General features: G+C 41.1%; 1 protein-coding gene across 1 annotated transcript in view; it reads left to right on the top strand.

Moving 5' to 3' along the window:
- LOC144477396 (uncharacterized) overlaps positions 1–24,896 on the top strand; it is a 49,035-nt gene that overhangs the window by 15,430 nt on the left and 8,709 nt on the right. The window contains exons 2-3 of the mRNA XM_078195145.1: positions 10,780–11,045; positions 21,859–22,128. Coding sequence (XP_078051271.1) covers positions 10,883–11,045; positions 21,859–22,128 — 433 coding nt within the window. The 5' untranslated portion in view covers positions 10,780–10,882. The remainder of the gene's footprint in view (positions 1–10,779; positions 11,046–21,858; positions 22,129–24,896) is intronic.

The raw sequence follows: 24,896 nt of genomic DNA, 5'->3' as shown, positions 1-24,896 counted from the left end.
TAATCACGTTACTATCAAAATCAGTGAAATCGATATCAGTATTTTCTTATATCAAAGCTCAATTAAATGAAGTGGAATTAAAGTAAAATTAAAGGAAAATCGAGATTAAAGAAAGCTTCATCAACTAAAGGATTGCACACAGTAAAAAGAAGGCAAATATCAGATCTCATTCATTTATATCTCCTCTTTCATTTTAAAATTCTGTACATGTCACACATAATTATAAATATAATTAAATTTTAGTGGGAATAAAATTTAATTCCAGAACAGTTTTAATAGACGTTTAAATCGTAATAAACTTTTAAATAAAATATTAGATTATACTACATTTCTGACAGAAATTATAATAAATTTAAAATAAATACATTCAATGATGTTCCATAAAAATTCACCGAGTACCCAGGGTGCAAGTCAAATAATACAACTGTACTTCATCAAATTGTGGTTACGGTGCATTTTCACTAGGACGGATTTTCACTGTTGGCCGACAGCGGCGCGCCATCGATACGATATCGAAGTCGCGAGAACCGCGCGACGATTCCCTAATCCGCGGCCGTTGACGCGGGTCTACGACCGAACTTTTAATATAATCTCAAGGACGTGGCGATCAGTCGGGGTTCATAGTCAGCGGAATGAATTAGCTGCACTTGACACACGCCGGTCGCCTGGCTGCACTAGCAGGAATTCGTAGTCAGCTTCCATGCGCCAGACAGTCGAGCAGACTATGCAAATAACCTGCGAAACTGTGTGCGCACTCGGCGTACACGTGAAAGCAACATTACCGTGCAACGATCTTGGTGCACCACATTCTCGCGGGCACGTGAGTTCCGTACATTCACGAATCTACAAGGTGTCCTGGTAATTTCGACGACGAGCCCGTACCCGTTGCCCACCTGTCCGCGAGACGTCGACACGTCGGCGACACGGCTCATACTCTGTTCGTATCACGACTCGAAAGATTCTGGCTTGGAACAAATTATTTTGGCTTCTATATTTCTTGAATTATTAATTAACTTCATCCACCGAGGAAAATCTAGGTTGATGCAATTTTGTCATTTTTCTGGGACGAATTCTGAGCGTTTGGTGGATGTGTTAACAATGAAAGACAATCTTCTAAAGATGTATGAACATAACTTGGTATATAATATACTGTAATTATTGATGGAATTATTATAATGACGATTGTCTTGAATTTATTTTGTATGTATTTTTTGCTAATTTTTGCAATTAACTTTCTACGTTTAACTTGTTACCTTGACATAGATTGATCATAATTTTCGAGAGGTATTTATTCGACACATTTTGGATAATTTCGAATACTGGATAAAGGGCAGGATATTTTTTCACGGGACCCCGTATAGAATGGTAGCACGGTCGCCGTTGCGCATCCTGTATGTATACGCGTATACTTAGGACATCTCGAGGTTGTGTACAAGAGTTACCCGTACATAAGCCTGGATCCCGTTCGTCGGGTACGTCGGGGGAAATATACGGACACGTATTTGCCGATATTATCGCCACCTTAAGCCCATCCCGGGCTACGTCTCCTTTTCGCCCCAAGAGGCTTCTAAATATTGATTCGATAGAAATTATGTATGGTGACGGAGCAACGCCTCCAATGAATCTTGCAGCCGGTGTCGGCACCGCTCGGGACCAATAAGAATTTTTGCCCGCAACGTTATCCACTCGATACGGCTCGCCCTATCACGAGCCTACCCAATTTCCCTTAATTAATTTTCACGCCAAATCTTGCGAGGCCGTGTCGCAGAAGCGGCTTCTTCCCGCGTTAATTTCGCTCGCGAGATGGGCCTTGGTTATCGATGGATTGCGGAATCAAATTTATTTATACTCGCTGCAATATATAGTAATAATTATTATTTTAAACCACGATATAACGATACCAATAGCATCTATGCTAATAGGTCTGTGAAAAATATTTAATAATTAGAAACAATGGTCAATCAAAGATATTTAACAATCAGAACGTGTCTAGTTTACCGATAGTGGTAGATATTTTTTTCGTGATTCGGAGTAGAAAGCTTCTGCGTGTTTATGCGAGCAGGTTTCCTTTTATATTTTAAGTGAATTAAATTAATGGTTGCCTGTTTAGTGCGGTAATAGTTCATGCGAGGATATTAATGAATAATGTTGTGAAAAGAATCAAGACGCGATTCACACGATTCTCTTGGAACAAATTGTGAAATCGCATGGCGCACCGTTACACTTGCGAAAATAATTTTATCCTAATCAGGCTGCCCTCTTTATAAAATTTTCCCTTCGACATTATTTTTTAATTGCAAATCTTCGTGCAGAAAGAAAACTGCTAAAAATTACGCATTTCTTCTCTGTATTTTTGTAGTGTCTTATATAAAATTTTAGTTATTGTTTTATGTATATTATAATTTTTTAAAGGATTCAGTATTTTATTACAATAAACAAGCTTTCTATTATCTAATTAATAAATCAGCTCTCTAATTATTATCGTTTTTTAATTTTTATTTGTGTCTAAACGATTACAATAGAATTGAAGCACTATCCGTTATACAAATCAATAAAAATTTCTTCAAGCACTCTGATTAAATAATCGTTCCATTATCGGAACGCTGACGGTATCTCGATCGTCGTGCCCAAGATCTCGGTAAAGCAGAAAATTCTGGAAAATTTGTTTCGGGAACTATCGCGCAGCTTTCGGTGCACCGTTTTACGTAATTCCGGGGTAACCCTTTCGTCCATAAAAATTGTAAATTTGCACAAGCATCGGTCGTCTATTTGCGACACGGCCGTTCGTGCGCTGTTCCGTGAATTCGACGTCCCTTTTCAAAATCACTGTGCACGGTAACCTATTTACGTTCATCTCGAAATCAAAGTTCGAGGGAACACTCCGGGCGTGTATTCATTTCGAATTCATTTGGGTCAGTCGAGAATGGTTTTTTCTCTCTCCGCATCGTTGATGCTCCGACGCCAGTCTGGTTTAATGGCATAAATGAGACCCTATCCTGCTCTTTGTTAGAACGGACACGTTCGCGTAAACACGTATAGCAGTTGCCGAATGGTTCCGGATAGTTAACTTTTTAAGTATGAAACGCGGCGATACGCCGGGGATATCATTTCCCATTCCCCGGGAGATGCAAATCTGCGTATCAATCGACTTTATTTAATCCGCGTTCTATTTATTAACATTTTCTTACGCTGTTATTCCGCGCGCCATCCATTTCTTCCGGTTGAAAAAGACTTGCGAGGCAATTTCGACACAGTTCAAAAACAGACGACTATCTTCCTCAAAATATAGCAATCGAGTGAGCACGATGGGCAGGTTAGAACTACGAAATAGTCATTCATTCTCTTTACGATCCTAATTAACGATTTTGACAGAAACAAATCTTTTCTCGTCGGTCGCACAAAGGATTAACACGAAGGGCCGAAGCGACACGTAATATTGGAGAATATAATGGCCCCGTGTCATCGAACGAACTAAACCTTGTCGATGGGCCGTTGATACGGTATCGGCGATCATTAAGTGCATTCCTGTAGCTGCAATCTTCCGCTTCGAATCCGGGCTGTCCTGGTAACGATGAGACGCGGTGCGGCGTTTGTCCGCAAAACAGACCGCATCGGCAACTATTCTACCAATAATGGTCCTCCCTCGCCGGCAGATAACGAGCAAACGCAGCCCCGTCGTTGTCCCGTTTAAATGGAACTACTGTACCCAATTTCTGGAAACGGGAGACCATCTCGAATCATTCTCGGACCATTCTTATCCACGGTGTTCCGGGTTCCACTGAAAATTACTGTAAATCCGACGCATAGTGTTCAAATGGACCTCTATGAGTCTATGATAAAACTCACGGCAAATATAGTTGTGTAAGCTTATACAGTTGATATTAGATCTATTTGAAATTAATTTGAAGCTATTAAAATTACTAAAATTATAACTTTTATTTAAAATCTGATTTAAGACTCATTATAATTTTAATTCATATTAAAGATCAAATACAGTTTAATGTTGGAGACTGATGGCTTTTCTACTTTATTTTGAATACTTCAAAGTAGTATTTAACACACCGAAAAAATTGCTTTCTTCAAATCTTTAAATTGTCTTCTGACTTGAAGTGGAATATATATAAAATATCTAACAAAATTGTTGAGTCCTGTAGCTATTATTCTACTGTATTGTCGTGCATACAAAGGTTGAGATGTAACAGAAAATAACGGCGGCGTTATTTCGCGGAACGGGCAAACGAACATCGAGGGATTATTACCGCGGCGCACGGCGGGGAATGATAAAGCCGCAAGAGATTTTTCCAGGACTTCCTAGATCGAGCACTGTGAAATTCCTTGGGATCCGATAGCTCTCTCGAGTTTCCGCGGCTGGCGGGGCTCGAAGCGCGGCCGTGAAGCCGCGCAGCGCCGGAGGAGCAAACAACTTCGACTGCTCTGTGTGTGCCGCGTGCCGACGAGACGTTATCGAAGTTCCATGTTGCCCGCATGCTCGCGAGGATTTGGTGCATGGAAAGTAAGCTTCTCGAAATAATTAGAGGATCTCGTGTCTCGAGAGCACGTATCAAGTGCAGTCGGCATTGTACGAGCCTCCTTAATCCGAACGGCTTCGCCGGTCGAACGCTCCGTCGTCCGAGCGCGGATTACCCTTTCGGCACCGGTAACAGCCGAGTTATTTTACCATTCTATTGAATAATCGACGCGACGATATCCTCGACGATCGCGATTAACTCTTACGTCGGATAACCGGGTATTATCATATTTCCGATAGTCGCCTTTTGAATTCCGCGTGTTCCCGCTGGCTGCAGAATTATACGAAAGTTGAAAGCGATTAGTAACGTTATTGAAACAAATTTTGTGTATTCATTAACAAATTAGCAATCTATCTATTTACAACGAAAGTGGAATTATATTACGATATTTCACATTTTGCTGAATATCAAATTTCTATGTTAATATCACAAGTTCACCTATTTTTAACTTCTATTATTAAAGATATTGTATTAAAAATATTAAAGTATTCAAAAAGTATTACACGTATCTCAGTAGTGAAATACATTAGCTGGAAAACAACAATAGTCACTCGACATGATTCGACAGTGTTTGGCAAATGGTCAAGGAAGGTCCGCCTTCGAAATCCGTCAGTATCTGGCCTACACTCGGCCCGATAAGGGCGATTCGGTTACAAGATTAAGTAAAGTTACACGATCTGATAGGTCGAGGTCCCACACAGCGACCGATAATAATGACTGTACCAGGATTGTTTCATCTGATAGGGGCGACGCAGGAACTCCCACTACGCGATACCGATAACCTTGGGCATATGTTTAGGATCCGATAACCGCGAACCGAAATCGTTGGAGGTAGACGAGGACAGCTATCCGACTCACGCTTAAGTCGGTAGTTAAAGTCTTCTAAGACTGGGGGGGAACCCGATAATAGTCGTGGACGCTGACGTTTCGCGGGAACGGCCGCGTCGAAAGGTGTAGAAGCAATTAAGGTAATGGGTTCATGGCACACCGTTGTCAGCACGCTCCTCTATTCTGTCTACCTTGGTAGCTTAACTGATAAGAATGTGCACAATGGAGAAAAGAAGTATCCACGTAATTGAACTTTTTGCGGTATCTGCGGGCGCACGATCTAGATTTTGTTGAGATTATGGCGTGACAATGTGGATCTTGGTTCTTCCATTCGAATTCGAGCTTTCTTAAATGCAAGAAACTGTTTGAGACAAGCAAATCTTTTACTTTTAATATTAAATCGTTGTTTATACAAATACTTATATATTTGAATCGTGACACCTATGTACTGACGTAGTCGAAAATAGCACTGTAATAAAACAAGAAACGGCTCGAACAACATCTCACGAAACTTAGATATCGCACGTACGCGTTGCCTGCGACGTTCGACTCGTTAAAATGATCGAACGCTGAAATACATTTCTGTCCATCGATTTCAAATTGACCGTCGTCGCAACACGGAAGACGGCAGAAAATTTGTCTGCAAGAGGAATCGAAACGCGGCCACATGTTCGAACAATCACGCGCGGGGAACAGATGTAGTTCACGCGCCGCATCGGCCGAAGGCAATCCCATTTATATTCTCGGCGGCATTTCTCAACAGACGATAATATTTGCCGGTTAACAGCGTATCCCCTTCTTCTTCTTCCTCTTCTTCTTCGTCGGTCGTCGATACGCAATATTGCGGAGCGGCGCGCGGTCGAAAGTGATTCATCGACCTCTCTGTTTATCTTGCAGCCTTTACCCTAGACTGCATGTCTCTTTCATCGCGGCCCGTCGTCGTGGAAACTCGTCGGGAGAAGATCCACGAGGGGTTTGATTCACCCGCCACCGCGATTCGCGTTCCAGCCTAACATCGAAATAACGTGTGCCCGAACGGCCGGCGATAATGTTTATCAACGTGTGTACACATTCGGATAATCCAGTGAGCTGTCCATTGTCCGTTTGGCCATGGAACTCCATAAAGGATATAATACTCCTTATCCGCGGGCGATTGTTCTTTTGTATCGCGTATTTTCTTTTTACGTTCTATTTAGCGCGGTGGAGGAGCTCGGGAGTATGGTTATATTTTCTTGGATTTGTTGAACTGTTTAATAGAATTATAAATTGTAGATGCATAGCAGTTCATTTTAAATTAGGTGTACCTGCATTAGACATTCTTGGAGCGCGTCTCGATAATTGATAATTGATAATTGATGTGAATATTTTGGATGATAATTCACGCTGCACGCCAGAATTCTTTCTTAAATAATCGTCACAGATACTCGATTGAATTAAATTTACAGGACATACATCCCCTGCATCCTTTTATTATTCGCGCATTCACGTTTTCCAATCGCAATCGATAATCGTGTTCTCCGTTCCGTATTGAAATGCCTGACCGCAGTTTTAGCCCGCTTTTGAGATCGGCCGATCGCTTTCACCGCGGCGGTTTTCTCAGGATGTCGGTGAGCGCGCGGGCGATCACTTAGGAGGACGCTTCGCGGTGCTTTCACTATTCCCTGCGTGTATATCGGCAACTTGATTTATGGTGGTTGTTTAATTGCGGCATAATCGCGGTACGTTCGTGGCTCGGTAGCGCAGCCTCTTCGGGGCGTTATCCGGGCCCCTCGCGCCGCCGCACGAGATCACATTCCGTCCTGTCAACATGCAGTATCGTTTGCTCCGGTGATCGAATCGCGGTTCCCTGTCATCGTAAGTTCAAGCACCCGTGTGCCGGCCAGCGATAACATTTAATCTGATTGTAACGCGATCGAGATCGCCCAGTCAACCGGTGCGGTCTAAACGTCACAAAAATTAAGAAACTTTCTCCCTCCCTCTCTCTCTCTCTTTCTCTCTCTCTTACCCGGTACTATACTCTTCGAAGATGCTTCGTGTAATTGAAACAAACATTAACGAGCCTGCCACGTGTCGAGACCCCGACGCTTGCAACATAATATTAGGTAATCGTGAAAGTCCGCGCAGGTTCTAGGATTTTTTTGCATACCCCGTATCAATCAGGAGAGAAGTTATACAAGCGTGGAGCAAAATTGAACCGATGAAATCATTGTATCAGAGGTGATAGATCGTTCCGAGGTTTGAGTGACGGTAAACTCCTGTGCTCGTCGAGTTTCTCTGTTATCCAAGTAAATGAGTAAATAATGGTGATTGATTGGACTCGCTATTAACTTAATTAGCCGACCATTCGGGAAATGGGTAATTTGAAAATTGTTAAGACAGCGTGTTAGTCTTATCAACTTCTAACAGCAGTCTTATGTAATACTCAAACGGAGTACATAGTACGCGTTATTCAGATCGTTATTTTCGTTTCCGAGTCACCTTCATTCGATGCACTTTGCGTCGCATTGGCGCGCACGAGAATGATCGTAGGATACGTATTACGATCAAATATACATCGTGATCGGAGTGCGGGGCACTTTATGGGCCGGTGCGGTATCGTTCCGATTAAGAAACGCATATGACAGTCTAATGGATGGTAATCGCAATGTAACTGGGCTGTGATTGAACGCTGCCTTTCGCGGCACGGTGACTGACATACAACCGCTGATAAATTTTTGATACGTTTGATGGATCGTTCCAGCTGTCCGATCGCGAGAAAATATGAACGAAACAAATTATTTATATACGATCACCGTTACGAAAATAATTGCTATCCGGCGCGCGTAATGCGATCCCAGGACAACGAATCGCGTATTTTTCATCCCGTCTATTTAAATACCGCCTCGTTGGACAGAACGTTTTCTTTTTCCAGAACCGCATTCGCCTGTCGAACATTTTTTCGAGTATCGTTTAATTTAACGATATTTAAACCGTCACGACGTCTATTCGTTTTATCGGCGGTGATAGCGGCGCGATGAAACGCAATCGGTCCGCTCGCGTACTTTCTTGCGAACGCAACAAAGAGAAATTTAGTTTAGGGCGATGCTTCGCGATAGGCTCTCACGGTTCGCCATTGTGCTGGTCTTTTTTCCAAGCTTTTACGAGCAATAAACGCACAAAGATCCACTGTCTAATGATTATACGATTGGTTTTGTATACACGTTTCTTGCCTAGTAATTAAATCATTTATGTGTTCTCGCGATGAACGATGGTGTTCGCCCCGATGGAACAAGACAGCTGACGGCCGTACGAATGTTCTCGGAAGCGGGGGCATTGGAAAAACAGTTGGCACTGTTTGTTATCTACCAATTATCGTAACACACAATAAAACTGTACGGGAAAACGGAATTTATCATTAATTGCTTGAAACGTGCGGTCACGTATGTACGGGAACGTGTAATTTGCATGCGTTTCCCAATTTTCCGCAAAGCAAGCGGGCAAGCTTTTTCTGATTGCCCAACAATTGGTTTGCGGATCTCTGTTGAAAGCAAAAATACTTCGCTTTCGTTGTAAAATACTAGAATCAAATGAAAATCTATTCTCCGCCTTATTATATCTTTTAGACATCGATGACAGTATTAATCTTTCTGTTGTTCTTACCAATATCGCTAAACAATCATTTTTGCAGCCTGCCAATACGCTCATACTGTTGCAGCGATTGCGCGGCTGGCAACGTCATGCTACAAGAAACGCAACAAGAAGTTCGCTTGTAGGTGTTCGAAGTTTATCCACCGACGTTGCGTCATTATCTAGAGAGAATGTCTGCTCCGATCATACAAGAATAATTGTATCACTCTCTCCCGATACATTTTCCCATAGGTCGATCGATTTACGTAGACCCAGTCTCGGAAATATCACCGTGTTTCCGCTCTGTTCTTATTATTCGCGAGTGATAGCAGCGAGTAGTATATATTTCTCGAGAATCGGGCACCAATATTGATCCTAGATAATGACGTAACATGCGTGGATAAGCTTTTATCTTTCGTAGCTGTCCCGTTAAATCTTCGCCAGTAGTGCGCCAATCATTGAAAGTAGTGTCCGTTTTCTGCACGTTAATCGAATTGGTATAAATTGTACTAAATTTTATTCGAATGACGGGTAAAAATCAGAGATCCGTTCGAACAAGATAGTTCAGTTGAATAAGGCGTTATTGGTTATCCGAATAAGGATTTATTTGAACGGAAATTAATTTCGAAAATAATCTAAAACTACAGTGAAATTCTCCGACATCAGTTTTGGTATCTGCAACCAATCTGCAGCAATCTTTTTCACGTGTCCTCTGTACAGTCGCATTCTCCGTGCTTTTCACGTGGTTTTCGTTCGCGCGGATTTTTCTGAAACGTGTATGCACCGTAAAGGGGACAAATAGGTGTGAACCGGCAGCGTTCCTAACCCGTTGGAAAATTATTTCCACACGCGGAGCCACAAAGCGCCGAAAATTCCACGTGGCCCACTGAACGTTTTTTTCGCCGCGCCTTAATCCACGGTTTGATAACAAGCTTCGCTTACCATCTGAAAGGGAGTCGTTAGCGAAACTGCGAAAAGGAATAAGGGAAAAAAATAGCATGCGCAGCGGTGTGCGGTGGTTGGTTACTAGGCGCCTCGGACACGCCTGTGTGCGTCGCGTCGCGACATTTGTACATACTTGTTTAAAACGGCGTCGACAATAGGCAGGCAAAGCCCTGGGAAATGCTGGGTGTCCCCGCTGAATACAGGTAGCCCAATACAGATGTCATTGTGCCCGGAGAATAGGGCAGCGCGAAGAATCGGGAGGCGTGTGGCTGATTAAATATTTAACAAGGTGCAGCAGATCCTTTGTGTCGCGACTGCCTATCCCCGGCGCGCGGTGTAAATGACATTTTTTTCTATTGTTGCGCAACGGTCGTGTACCGAGCCTCGGGGAACCGTATCAGTCAATTAAGAAACAATTTTGCGAACGGCACAGGCTTTCGCGCGTCCACCGACACAGGATTTTCCTGTTTGCGACGCTTATGACGCCGCTGACAGCGATTATTAATCCTGGACCGATGCCCTGCGAACGCGTGTATAAATACCGAAACATTTAGATATGTCAGGTATATAATGCATAATAATATATTATATTAATAATATATACATATGTGAAAGTGATCGTAGTGAACAGGGTCTAAAGGAGAAATAATAATAGACACGAATCATTTTCACTTTGCATAAAGATTCGCAGACTAACAAGTACACTTTCTGTATTGATCGAGTACAATAGACTCTCGCATAACGCGAGTCCCCACAATGGGAATTCCTATAACGCATCGAAGATATCTCGACTACCGTATAACGTGATTTTCCGTAGCAACGCGTCACGTAATGGTTCCAGCTTGTTAAATTCTTGTCCGGTCTGTTCCAGAGTGGTGAGGATCGCTCGAAGATGGGGTTGAAACGACGGCGCAACAAACCGGGGCACCGATGAGGTGATTAATTTTTGGGTAGGCGAGGTGGTGCAGAAGAAGATGATGACTGCCATGGCCAGGTTGCCTTGCAAGCAAACTTCGCCTTCGCAGCAGCCACGTGTAAACAATTTTGGGAACGGCCGGAACACGTATTGGGACATGCAGCCTAGGCATCCGGCGCCTCCGTACGTCAGGAATCATCACCGGCACATCGATCATACCGGTAAGCCCGCCCTTTTCATTTATTAATAAACGCCGCGCGATGTTTGCGCTATCCTAGCGCGCGACAAAGCGAAAACTTCCACGAAGGTTACACGCGGGCTTTTCTTTTATTTTTATCCGACTAAAATAACACGTAAAGAGGCTCTCGCGTTTCCTTCAATTGTCCTTCCCGTGGATCTGTTTAGAAGAATCTCGGTTCGCGTAAAGGTTAATAGTTCGTTCTTTGGTATTTTACAGCTTCTTTTTGCTCCTTAGAAATAGTTACAGGCTCTAGGTCAGTGTTTTCCTCATTTTCATTTTTTTCACCTGACAAATAATCGCAAATGGTTGAGAATAATGGTCTGCCTTTGGGTTAATTTCGCTCAAATAGTGAACCAGAACCAAAGAAATAAATTTTGCAATACAAAAAGAATGGAACCGAGGTTTCAGGAATAAACTTACATTTCTACCCTTCAGAATTTTGTTAATTTTATTTACCCGAGCTACTTTACACAGCATCGCGAGACATAAAAATCTTTTTAAAAGTAGCGAAATCCTGAATTTAATTTTCTAAAACTCGAATTTTTCGAAAATAATGTTGTAGAAACGTGCAACTAAAGATCCGCGTGAAAGACGCAGATCGAAGTTTCACCAACGAGTTTCCGCGAGTCCGCGTATCTCGCGCGTATCTCGCGGAGATATTTATCCGAGGCGGGTCACGTGATTTTTCCGATATGATCGGGTAGGAAGTCACGTGCCGCATTATGGGTGATGAGTTTTGAGTCGAAGGGTCGGCGCGTTACGCCGCAATGTGTGATTATTTTCTGCCCGATCACGTGTCGCCTTTACATTGACATTGAAGTTCAAAGCGTCCGTGTTCCAAGACCAGCGTCTTTTTTTACATTTTACACAACCCCGTGGCGCGCACGGTATAAAAAGAAACGCTGACCGTGGAATAAAATATTTCTCCGTCGAACATCATTTTTCTCCGCTGAATACACTGCCGCGGCAGCTGCGAGAGAGTCAGCAAAAACGTCTTTCTAAGGAGACTTTGCGATGAGTCGCACGCATTCTCGAACAAATCCGAATAGTTTTGCGCAATTTGAAACCGGAGTTGCGCATTATTCGCATTGTTTCGAGAAAATATTTGTCTGAGATAATTATCCGAATAAATTCATTTTAGTTACGAATATTTTATTCGAATAACTTTTTATTCAATTAGAATATCTATAATATGCTAGGATAAATTCTTGTTCTAATAAAATATTATTTGGATTTTTTATCTATTTATTCCATATTTAATTTATTTCAAATATAATTTTTATAGAATAAGTAGTAGTGATTTGTCACCGGTATTATTTTACTATCGATATTATTGTTAGCGAATACTGAAACTGATATTCGGTACTGCAATAACTATAATACCGTCGCCAGAGTAATTAGCAGCATGATCATGTATATGTTATTGTATTAAAATATAAATAAAATATTATACTTAGTATTTATTATATAAAAACGTCTAGAAGTAGTACAAAAATATGAGCACGTTAGAAAAATTACAAAATAATAATAGCAATAATAAAAAATATTAAAATAGCTAACAGAAGAGATAGGTATGTTTCACTTCATCTCTCTCAAGTCAGTTAGACAATCTTCATTTTGCCCATAAATCAGTAGCCCGCATATTAGTGCAGCACTAAGTTTTAAGTACTAAATTGCACGCGACCGATCGAACAAGAAACAATTGAAATTCGCGGGCACGTATCAAAGGAAACGGAAGCGTTAATTGGAGTTCGCCGTCGAATCGATCCCGCGACACGTGCGCCAATTCGCGGTTCATAAAACTGTTAATTATTCACGGCGTGAACTATGCGACCTTCCACCGGGAAAGTTACTATCCTTGAACCGAAGTCCCTATCGACCGGACTGTTTTATCTGCACCCTTCACCGTTATCGTCATTAATTATCCCTTTTACAACAAGAGGAAAACTCACTCGAACAGAGGCTATTAGTTATAATGATCTTCGATCTGTTCGCGAGTGTGTTTATTCACGCGCACCCGTATCGATTACATCGCTCATTACAGAATTCTGTAACGGTAACGCGTACCGTTCTACGTCCGATCGTTGGAGAATTAACACGTTCGTTGCAGCTCTCGCCAATATTGGAACATTCTCTTTTTTTTTTTTTAATTTCGATCCTCATTTCCTGTGTAATTGGAATCGTTGCATTATGAAATGAGACGAAACTGTGATTTATCATTTATGATACTGGCGTATTACAGAGCGCATCGTACTGTTAGATATCGGTTTAATTTCCACATTCTCATTTGCTGTGAAATTTCTTTCGAAGAAAGTTATCAATATATCATCGTCTTTGTAACTCTTTCGAGCGTACAGAGTCCAAATAAAATTATTAGATTAAAAACGATCTAATATTCTTTCTTCTTATGTTCAATCTTTCAAATATTTCATTAATTCTTTATTTCAAACTGAAACTGCGAACTAAAATTTTTATACCAACGTAAGAAGACACGGTATTTTTTTGTTAAACCAGCTCATTGCTGGAAGTTTTTTGCACAGAGTTTAAGTTACGGTAATTATACCGTCTACGCGCGCACAATACGAAGAATTAATATCGCAGCCCGAGAAAATTACCAAGATCCCTTCCGAATGCTTGCCTCTTGCATCACGTATTTTATTATTTATTATTAAGCTGCTCGTTTGCTATTAATTTTCTTAATGCATAAATGAAATACGAGAGGCAGGAAATAAGAAATTATTTACAGACGCGCTTCTGTTTCATTACGAGCCCTTTGTTCGTTTGGAGAAACCTGCCAGGTATTTTATTAAATGTCGAGCTCGCGATGTTATCATCCGACAAGGGGCTGCAGGGATTCGCCGCGGTCGGAGTGCACCGTGCAACCGTGTGTTGCGTTCCATGCGTCTAGACACATTTCTACCGTCGCGGAATCCGCAGTTCCTCGAGCTTCTGCTGGCTCATCCTTCTTCTTATCTCCCTTCCGCCGTTATTATCGCAGTCTGCGGTCGTTTCAAAAGAAAGTATTCCACAGTGTGTCAAACACATGTCATCAACTACCATGACCGACGCGTGTATGATTTGCGGTGCGCGTGGTCGCGAACAGCCCCTTCGCCAAGAAAGCTACAAAATAATATTCGTTTCGAGAACAAGGAACGGCGATGTTCCGACTTTAACTTCGCTAAAATGAAATATTTCTTGCGCTTTGAAATCCTCGATGAAAATTATACTTTTCTTTATTTAGTAATACTGTGCACGAAATTCATTTAGCCGGATAAGCTTCTAAATTCTTATCGAATATTATCTAAGGAAACATTAAATATTAAAAGCACGAGAATCGAGCGCGAAAGGAAAATGTTTCCGAATTGAAATTGCTTTCGTCCCCGACAATTCCGGCAAGTGGGGAATAAAATAAAATATTCTCGGACTCTGTTAATTTGTTCGCCGTTTTAAATTGCGGCCACTCGTTTCTGTCATGCATGCACAAAATCCGCAGTCTCGACGGAAAAGTGCTTCCGCGGCAATTTATTCAATAGATTGATTCGTTTATAGTGGTGCCGCAGCGAAAATCAATCGAACGTTCAAATAAATGCACTTTTCGTAATTTATACGATAAAACTTGACCACGCTCGCCGTTTGTTGTCCCCGTTGTCGATGTACCCTCACAAGAGGACGCAGATTTTATGAATCACTCTGTCGCGCGCCCGCGGCGGGAAGAGTGATGCGTCCCGAGCCACGAATGGGTTTCCCGATGTCAAGCTGCTAAGTGTCAAACGAACCCCCGTGCAACGTAACATAGTCTTTTTTTAGAAGCATCTTAGTTCAAGATTCCTCCAACCGTGTCAAGGAACCCGTGCTTCTTATAACCCCTCGTTTGTTAGCGCGGAGGTTCAAACGGCCCATGCTATTTCTTCTTCCTAGGTGGCGGTCTCGTATCTAATTATATTTTTTAGCAAATTCCTGGCCGAAACTAATTCCCCGACAGATCAACTGTTTTATATTTGTTTTTATTCGCTCTTTCTTTGTGCTCATTTTTTCGCAGATTTTTCTAATTATCTCCATCGATTTTCTGCCGCGAAACATCTTTCACCGTGCACTTCATTAAAACATTGACCGAATTATTAATTAAATAGGAGCTGGATACGAGTGAAACACGTCACGCGCCTGCCACTATTATTCTAGATGCTTTCACGAGAATAGAATATTAATAAGAGAATTGTAGTAGTATATAAATGAAGCCACTATGAAATATTCCATATCAGAGTTTATTAATTCGAAAGATCAGAATTTGTTTAAGGCAGGCATTTCTGTATTGATATCTTGTTAAAAAGGGTGTAGTAAAGCAAACGGGACATATTTTGATTAAATCAACAGCTTTTAAAAAAAGATATACAGTTTTATATATTTACGTAAACATCTGACATTTCATATGCACCAACCTAATACATACCTTTAAGAAAATTTTCATTTTTATTAACTGCTCCTTGAAAAGTGATTCAATGCAAATTTTGTAGAACACATAGTTATTAAAATTTTTATTATATTTAATTTGATAGGATATGTGTAGACTTTATTTGAGAAAATTCTACAGATTATTATTACTTATTTACCTGATATCATTTCGTCGGCTTGCACGTGAAACCTGGAGGACTGTTCACTTTTCTGGGACAGCGGACGCGTTTCCCTTACTTCCCGAAGACATTGTGTTTCGACATCGGGTTATTTCAGATTTCGTTTTATTGTCGAGTCATGCTGCGACAAAAAGCAGCGAAATGGGAAAATTGCGGCGTTTGCAACTTCCCCCGGCCGCGTCATTTATCTTAGAGGATGCGACGCATTAAGCCGTTTTTTTGCCACCGATTCCTGTTATTATTGAAGGCGACGGTTTTTTTTTTTTTATAAATCTTGGGAAACAAGGGAGTTAGGAAGAACTGGTTGCAATGAGTTTTTTAATCGGTAAAAATCTAATGACGCGGCTAGGATTGCGAAAAGTAAACAAATACTGTCACGCGAACAAATATCAACCCTTTGCACTCGAGTGGTCGCCGTGAGGCACTATAGATTTCTTCTATCACGTTGCAAAATAATATTCATACTAACAAAGTTTGTATTCACAAGATTGTTAAGGCTACGTTATGTTTGTTATGGCTATTCCAGTTGAAACGGCATCGAGCGCAAAGGGTTAAATAATTAATAGTCGAACCATAATATTTCTATACTGGTATTATTGCAAAAATTTATTTGGCGATTGTTTAATACGTTAGGATCTCTAGCATATAGAAAACTTCAAATCATTTAGCCAGTCCAACGTGTTCATGTGTTATCCGTATTAAAAATTGTCCGAATATCTCTTCGTGACTGAATGCGTATCTCTGATATTTGCAGAGATAGAGGAATGTAGCTCGTCGAGAATGGGATAACGTGAAATCATTCCGCTTGCCAGCTGACTACTTTTAACCAATTGAACTGATTAATCTGGTACAAGCCGTGGCCGAATTCTCTCTCTCTGTTCACGTTTATATTAGAAATCGTGATGAACGATCGCAATCTAATTTCAACCTTTTGCATGCCAACTGTTTCAAATGGAAACAGAGCACCGATCATTTTTTACTGTTCCTTGAATTCATTTCTATTGTTATATTATATTGCTCACAATGTTTCCCATAAGACGATATCTATAATCTTTATTAAAAAATGAAAGTTCACTGGAACGAATAATAACATTAAATGAATACGATATAAAAATCGAGTACAAAAGCAGTTCAGCTATTTATAAAAATCATCAATTTTATTAATAATTAATATTTTTTATAGACTCTGCCCACGATCTCGAACGACAACATTTATAAAATCAATAGTACGTTTGATTTTCTAAAAATAGAGAGCATAAAAGATAAGGAATATTGACTATTTTTATCAATCGAAAGTTCGCAGAGAAATCGAAATAATATTGATATCGACGCGTATGGTGTTAATACATTGCGCATATGTGTTTTATTTGGACTCATTGTCGGTGGAATCAGACGCTGCTGATTGTCGCGGCAACAATCAATTGACGCTTATTCGTGCAGAGTGAGAGAGTATAAATATACCCATAAATTGCGTTTAACCCCCGTGGCTTGGTGCGACAAGCTGACTCGGCTTACACAAGTGTAGTTTGTTACGTAAGTTTTGATAAGCGTTAAATGATTTATGCCTAATGAACGGCGCTGCGAAAGCCAATTTAACAAAGTAACTAAACACGTGCGAAATCTGTGTGCATCGTTGAATACTATTCGCAAATGTTTCGGTGCACCAAAATGAGACAAAAATAATTTGTATAATTAATTTTCTTGCTGCATAATTTTCTCGTCAACTAGTATTATTGATCATTAATTATAGCTACTCATTAGCTATAATAATAATTATTATGGCCATTAATATAGCTTCTTCTGTCGGCCACTGAGCCGCCATTTTGTATTCTATTAGAAAAATTGATATATTCAAAGATATGCGTGATAAATATATTGAACGCTATTTTTATTGCTTTATAAATATGTAATAAAATTTCGAGAAGCCCTGGTAGAACCGAAATAATCGATGACAACGATTAGGCGAGACGAAGTTCTCGATCTTCCCGTGGTTATCGGCTCCACGGATCGCGGGTCAACGATCGATTTCGATGGTCCGGCGGACGCCGTCGCGGCCGTATCGATGATTGTTACAAGTCGGGGGTGTCGGCTCCCCGGGGTGTGTCAGTTGCCTGTCATCAATCATCGGCGTGCGTGCCACGCGAAAACAGGAGGAAGCCGCAGATGTCGGTGCACTGATCATTAACGCTCCGGCTCGCCTTGTCGTCGTTTCAAACGAGGCACTTTAACCCGAGCCCGTGTGTAAAGTGCGTACACGTGCACACTACTGTCGATTACACCATTGGCGGAGGAAGCCAGACCTCCAAACTCCAAGGGACAAGGTTTCCTCGCGTCTTTCTGCCTTCCTCTTGAAACCTGACTACCCAACAGGCAGGCCTCTGCATATTTCAATCGACATTGTTTGCAATATCGTTACGTATAATACGTTATTTTAATTCATATTTATTTTTTTTTTGACAGTGATATCCTTAAAATTAATATTATTGGAAATATTATTTCAAGGCAACTGTATTAATATTTAGAGTTCAATGTTTAGCTTCATGGTTATTTTAAATAATTATTTCAAATAATTTCTTTAAATAATTATTTCAAATAATTTCTTTAAATAATTATTTCAAATAATTACCTCAAATAATTTCAAATAATTACTTCAAATGATTATTTCAAATAATTATAAAATAAATAAGATATTATTTAAATTAATATTTCAAACGTCTGTTTGCATCAAAAGTTATGAATGAAGGCTCGTAACGTGATTTAGGTGAGCTAACGAACTATTGTGACACTACGCGTTGTCTCGCGTCGTCCCCAGAAAATAGACCGCAGTAATATTAGTCGGTACTAAATAGAAACGGGATCTTCAAAGACGACAGCGTGTTTACAGACGAAGCTGCGTCAAACTTCTCATCTGCGGACGTTTCGCTTCTCGTTCCGTCCTCTACCTTTTCGGCAGCGAGCCACAAAAAGACCACGCTCGCTGCCAGTCGCTTTTAGACATGATACGGACAACAACGCGCTCCTAAGACAGTGCAATGAACCGTGGTTCCCTAGCTTCTTACACACAGCACCGCGTTCGAATTTTATTGCAGCTTGAAATTTTACGGCTGCGAAAACCATTAAACCGACACTGTTCAAAGTTTCGCAATCTTTATCGCGCCATCGGTAAAACGTGCACGTTTCTTTCAATCGCTAAGATTATTTATAATTCAGTTTACTGCCGTAGAATCGCGACTTGTCAAGGAAAAATATTTCGTTTCTAATGTCCTTGTTACGTTTTACGCTTGACCAGCTGACATTTTTTAATAGATATTTAAAAATTGACGAGATAGTAAGATTTTCAAGGATTTGTATGTAATATAATTCAACTATTTTCGAAATAATTATTGAGATTCTTTTACGTATAATAAAATAGTTAAAAAGCCCGTTGATGGATTTTTGGCGAATAAAGGGTTAAACTAGCTCTAAAGTGTTAGATCGATAAGAATATTTACCTTCAGCATCGAAACGGTGTTACATCGTCGGCGCATCACAAAGTTCCCACAAATTTAGACGGTTTAGACCGCACGCTATTGCCGAGGATAATGATACATTCAATTGTGAAGATCTTTCGCTCATCACTTCCGGTAATTCATCACGCAGCAGGATGTTTGCCGTGGCGATCCGGAAATAAAGTAAACCTATCGACAAGGCCGGCATTATTCACAATATTTCGTCTCTCTTTCAAAATTAATGGCGCGCGTCCATTCTCGTTTCAAGTTTCACTTCTTTCCTTGTCATACGATTTCGCCCTTTAGTTAATCAATATCTCGACGATTGTTTTCAAATCGTAGATATTTATATAAATTTCTATTTTTATCATACAATATATTTTTATCATATAATTAGAATAAAGTAAAACAAAACCATTGATTTTATTTCTCGCGATCTTAATTCCAATTCTTATAAGTATCACACACTTATTAAAATATCAAATTTTACTGATAATTTGAAAAATATTTCAAGTTTCTTTAGTTTTACTCGTAAGCGTGTATGCAACAATTTCACCGCAAAGATCCTCAAGATTTCCCTCTACGATCACGTTATTCACGGAGTGCTCTTGCATACGGCAATTGCACACAATTCAGGTTTCCCACGCTCATAAATCTGCCGCGAAGTCATCGAGAACTGCAGGTGTTCGGCGAACGAACGTAGGCCATCGATATTCGCGGCATAAGTTTTTGCGCGACAAACATGTCGCGCTCTTGGGGATACCCGCGCAAGTGCCGTAAGAGCGCTTTTAAAATCACAGTTCGCCGGCGAAATTACCCGGACGTTATTGCCGGCGTCCCTCGGGAGCGCCCGCCACATATTTTCCGTTTGTCGGCTTAATATTCATCGGGCGAGGCAGAAAAAAAAAAAAACACGGGGCGAAAGAAAAACGTCCGCTTCATGCTTTCTCCGCTTTATCTTCGGCTTCCAGTAAGATTAAGCAGCGGCGAACTTGCGCAATATATGCACGTGTGTTGTATACAGTGAAAGTGCCAACGCAACTTTCTATGCGAGCAAGTAAAGTTTTGCAAAGTCCAATTTGTCCGTCGGTCGTAACGTCTGGCAGTCGTCGATTTCCATGAGCGATGTTTATGAATAGGCCGCTCCCGATTCTATCGAATTTTCGGTATGTATACCCCGTTTATTATGCTTGTATCGCGCGTCGATCGAGAACGAACCGGGGGATTCCTACGGAAAGCCTTTGATTTATGAGCATGGTCGACGACTATGCGATTTATACGGAGTCGGCGTCGAGTGGAGCCAGCCGAGCGTTTGCTTCTTGTAATTGGGAATATTGCGAAGCAAATGGCGCGCGCGCGCTGGATGCTATAAAAGTTGGAAACTGTATCTCCCCGTTTCTGTTTTTATTGTTCGATGATTTCTCCGGGGGAATAAATGTGATATATTACGGTAGATTTGGTTTTAGTATCGATGAAGGAGAAGTAACATTGTTATGGAACGAGAGGGTTGCCATGGGAACAATTATGCATTCAGTGGACATGATTTTGTCGGAGAATAAATATGATATATAATTTTTAATTGCGAAGGAGTCGAGGGTGCATAATAAAATGCAATTTTAAGAAGCATTTTCCTTACTTGTATAGCTACATTTAAATTATAATATTCAATTATAAAAATTAAATTAAATTATAAGAATTAATTAAAAGTTGTTTGTTCAGCTCAACTCTGCTTTTATCTTGAATAAAGCAGCAAATTCTTCGTTATGAAATGCGACAACCGTCAACTGAATAAATATATTATTTAAGAGACGCTTTATTTGCTTTGAAGGTACAATTAAAATACATAGAACAGCAAAACAGTAATGCACGAAATTATGCATCATCATATTCATTCAATGCGAAAAGTGTTGACATTTTTCCGACAATAGCTCATTACACATTACAGCATTTTAGATAGTTTATTTTGAATCAATTGATCGAGAGTGTGGGCATGTGTGTTAAACAAGCTCACCGCGGTCGTGGCAATTTAGCGTTTCCGACAATTTGAGGATACGTGACCGACGTAACAATTGGCTTTGTTGCTTGTTTCACGTTTCATCTGTTCCATCTTGGATATATAATTAATTTAACGTAATGTTCGCGCGGCTGCGATCTACGAGTAAATTCAGTTCACGTGTTCGGTCAAATGTTACATTAATGTGCCGGACGAGACGTGTAATATACGTCGAAGAATTATTATTTTTGTTGTTGTTAATAGCTCTTTTATACAGCTGCGTGGGAGGGGAATAGTTCGCCATCGTAGTTCAAAGAAATATTCGAGTGGCCTTCTGTAAAGGCGCTTCGTGCAAAGTATAACTCTGCATTTCTTTGGAAACCCGGCAAGGCTGGCCCAGTTCCTTCGCAAAGGATTCGCGAAAGAATCCGCCCGGTTTCCCACGGGGGTATCTGGTTTACAAGGGGGTTTAAAAGAACAGTGGACGGGACGGGATTACGGGGCGTCGATGGTTCCGTGCCACACGGCAAAGAGTTACGTTGGGCTCGTGCCGTCGCACGTGGCCTAACCCTGTCGAGGCGGGTATTTGTCGCCGTGCGGTGTCCGTTTACAGGAAGCGAACCATTTACCGTTTTCACCGTAGTGTCGCTTACAGCCGTCTGGTTTCCTTGTCACGTGCCGTAGGGAAGCGGAAGAGCGCGGTGGAGCTGCTCCAGGAGACGAAGGCGTTCTACGTGAAGAGCGAGACCGTGCTGGACCGGAAGCAGGAGCTGAAGAACAGCGGTCATCTTCAGGTGTCGCAGCTGAGCGCGCCCGGCGCGCCGCCCAGGTTGCTCAGGAAATGCGGGACCGCGCCGACGTGTTCCATGCAGCCGACGTCCCCGTCGCAGCTGCCGGCGGCTGCTCAGCTGACGCCACCCTGTTGCTGGGCATCCTGCCACGAACAGGACAGGCGTAAGTCTACCGAGAAACTTTCGATGCACCTCCGGCCGGCTAATCGATTTAACTACGGGCATTTCAGCGCGCCGAGCCGAGCCGAGCCGAGACGCGCGCGGCGGAGTCGCTCTTCCATTCCATTGCCGGCGCGGGCAACTTGCCATCCACGGCGTCGCTTTAATTGGCCGTTTAAAGCGCTTTCCAAAGATTCCGCGGGTCCATTTTCTTGATACATACATGTCGCCGCGAGGATTCTGGCGCAGACTCTGCGGCTCGGCGCGTCGACCTTTTTTTTTCTTCTCTTTCTTAATCCACGAGAACTTGGCGTTTTACTTCTGTACTTGGTCTAGCAGTCCAACCATTCGAATACGGATGGTTTTATTCGATGGTTCGTTGAAAATATCGATGAAACTTTTTGTCACTTCTCATACATATTCTTTAATATTTTAGGAGATGTAAATTTGCTTCTGACTAATTTGATCATAGTTTACCGAGTCAATTCTTTAAATTTAAGCTGCAGTCTTTTTCTTATTAAAGCTACGCGTTGTATGAACTTGCTTAGTTGATAATATTAATTATTTAAACTATATTCGTTGTGTAGTTAAACTAGACATTCTACGCTCAGATCACTTTTCTCTTAGCCGTGTTCTATTTGAGTCTTTTTTAAACAGTACATCGATCATGCGATAGAAAGCTCTCAGCATTCAACTGTATCATTTTATCTCAAAATTGGGACCCGTTATAGTTTCAATGATACAGTATAAGGACATAGAACTAAATATAGTAGCAAGCTCCGGAAATCCTTGATGCCAAGCCACCCTAATTTGGCGGCTGGAGTGAGGAACGCTGTGGATCAAGGGCCAAGGACTTAACAGGATGCGAAATGTATACATTTCTCGAGGCAAAGGGTTTGGGATTACTGTTGGAATTAATATAGGGAGCAGGATGGGAAACGTCTCAGCGTTCGATGATTATGCGAGATGCACGGATTAATAGTATCCCGCGGATTAAATGATAGGACGTTTTCACTGAATCCATTGCGGTCCGCGGTTGTGGTATTCTTCGCAGCATAGTTTCGTCGCTTCGGTCACGCGTCAGGAAACGACCGACTCGTTTGCCAGTCAGCGGTTTTGTTTCGCGCAGGTGTAAAATCAGATCGTAAAGCATATTTCGCGGTGCCCGTCAACGTCAACGATTGGAAATGCTGGTACCTTTTTTACGCGGCGAGTTTTTAAATCCTGGCGTTCGAGAGGTCAAATTTTACTGCTTCGTTTCGTTCACCGTTTTTTTGAATTTTAACACTGTGGTCGTTTTAAACAAGTCAAAATTCGCGAAATAAAATAATGTCTTACAATTGTTAGTTTCTTTATAGGTTTTACACAGTTTTCACAGATACTGAATAAATACGTTCTTTCGTTAATTTGCAGAACGTTGAGGACTTAATTTTACGTTTGCCCCTTATCACGATGATTTTCTGTCCTCAAAGAAATTATTTCGCAATTATTCACGGTTCCATAATACCGAGCATTTATCCCTGCTTTCAATCAGTTTCGCATCAGAATTAATCGTCGAATTGCAGGTTATGCAGCTTCATAAAAGCATTCTTCTAACGAGAATTAATTTGCAGTCGCGAGGCGCGTCGAGGGTTAAAACGAATTAAATTAAATTGCAACAAGCGTGGACGGTTCTTCGAAACGTTTTGATGAAAGTGGAGCATTAAAGCTCCTCCAGGACACGGAGGGTTAAAATTCTTTGAGCCGGATAACTCGCCGCAACCACATTTCTCTGGTTTGGTAACCGAGCCACGTTTGTGTATCGCTTTCTGCTCTAAAGTAATTACAACCGGCGTGATACACGATATCCTTACATCTAGACGTGTTACTTCCGAATGGTCGCTCCTAATCGAATAGCTTATTTCGACGTTGTCGCGTCGCGTAAGAGTTCATTTCATTATAGTCAACGTTTCCGTGATCGTTGACACGGAAACGATACGCCGTATCTCCGGCTGGAAACTATTGATATGCGATTGCCACGTTCTACATACTAAAATCGGTCATCCTATCTGGAGAACCGTGGAAGGCGGTAGCATGAACTTATTTAATACGTAAGCGACAATATGGATTTGAGATACGTTACCAATTCTCCTTATGTCTCTCTTAAAAATTTCGTTCGCTTGACACGTCACAATAAAGATGAATTTTTTAGTGAGAAAAAATATGTCAATTCATGTCTAAATAGAAACTTTGATATTTTATTCTGAGCATATGTATAAAATAATAAAAATTGGTTAATTACAGTTCCAATTAATAGAAGAATTAAAAGGATTTTAAAACGTCAATGTATTATTTTTAATTTATTAAAATGAAGAAACTTGCTACTTGATTTCTACTCCCTGCTGATGCAGATTATTTTTACTTTGTATAAAAATCCGCAGTCTGCACGCAACTCCAGAATGCCAGATATCGATACCAAACATCTAGTTTTCAACCAGAGATATTTTTTGCATCGAACACAATTTAAATGAACGTCAAACGCAAAGGTTCGGCGAACAAAATAGACAAAAATAAGAGTTCTTTATTATTTGCTGCGCTCGGAGTAAAAAGTATATATCGCATCCGGAATATCAAGCAAAACGTCTATCTAGCCGGAAACTGTTACGCCTCAGTCAACCTGTTAAGTCCAGAAGTGCCGGCCAGTCACGGTTGTTCGTTTTTAATTTCATAGAAAAGCTGCAAGAGCATAGTTACTGAAGCTTGAACAACCACCATGAAACGAGCTGAAATAAA

The sequence above is a fragment of the Augochlora pura genome, chromosome 2 (assembly GCF_028453695.1).
Source record: "Augochlora pura isolate Apur16 chromosome 2, APUR_v2.2.1, whole genome shotgun sequence".
NCBI lineage: Eukaryota > Metazoa > Arthropoda > Insecta > Hymenoptera > Halictidae > Augochlora > Augochlora pura.
This window is presented reverse-complemented; position numbering and strand designations above follow the sequence as displayed.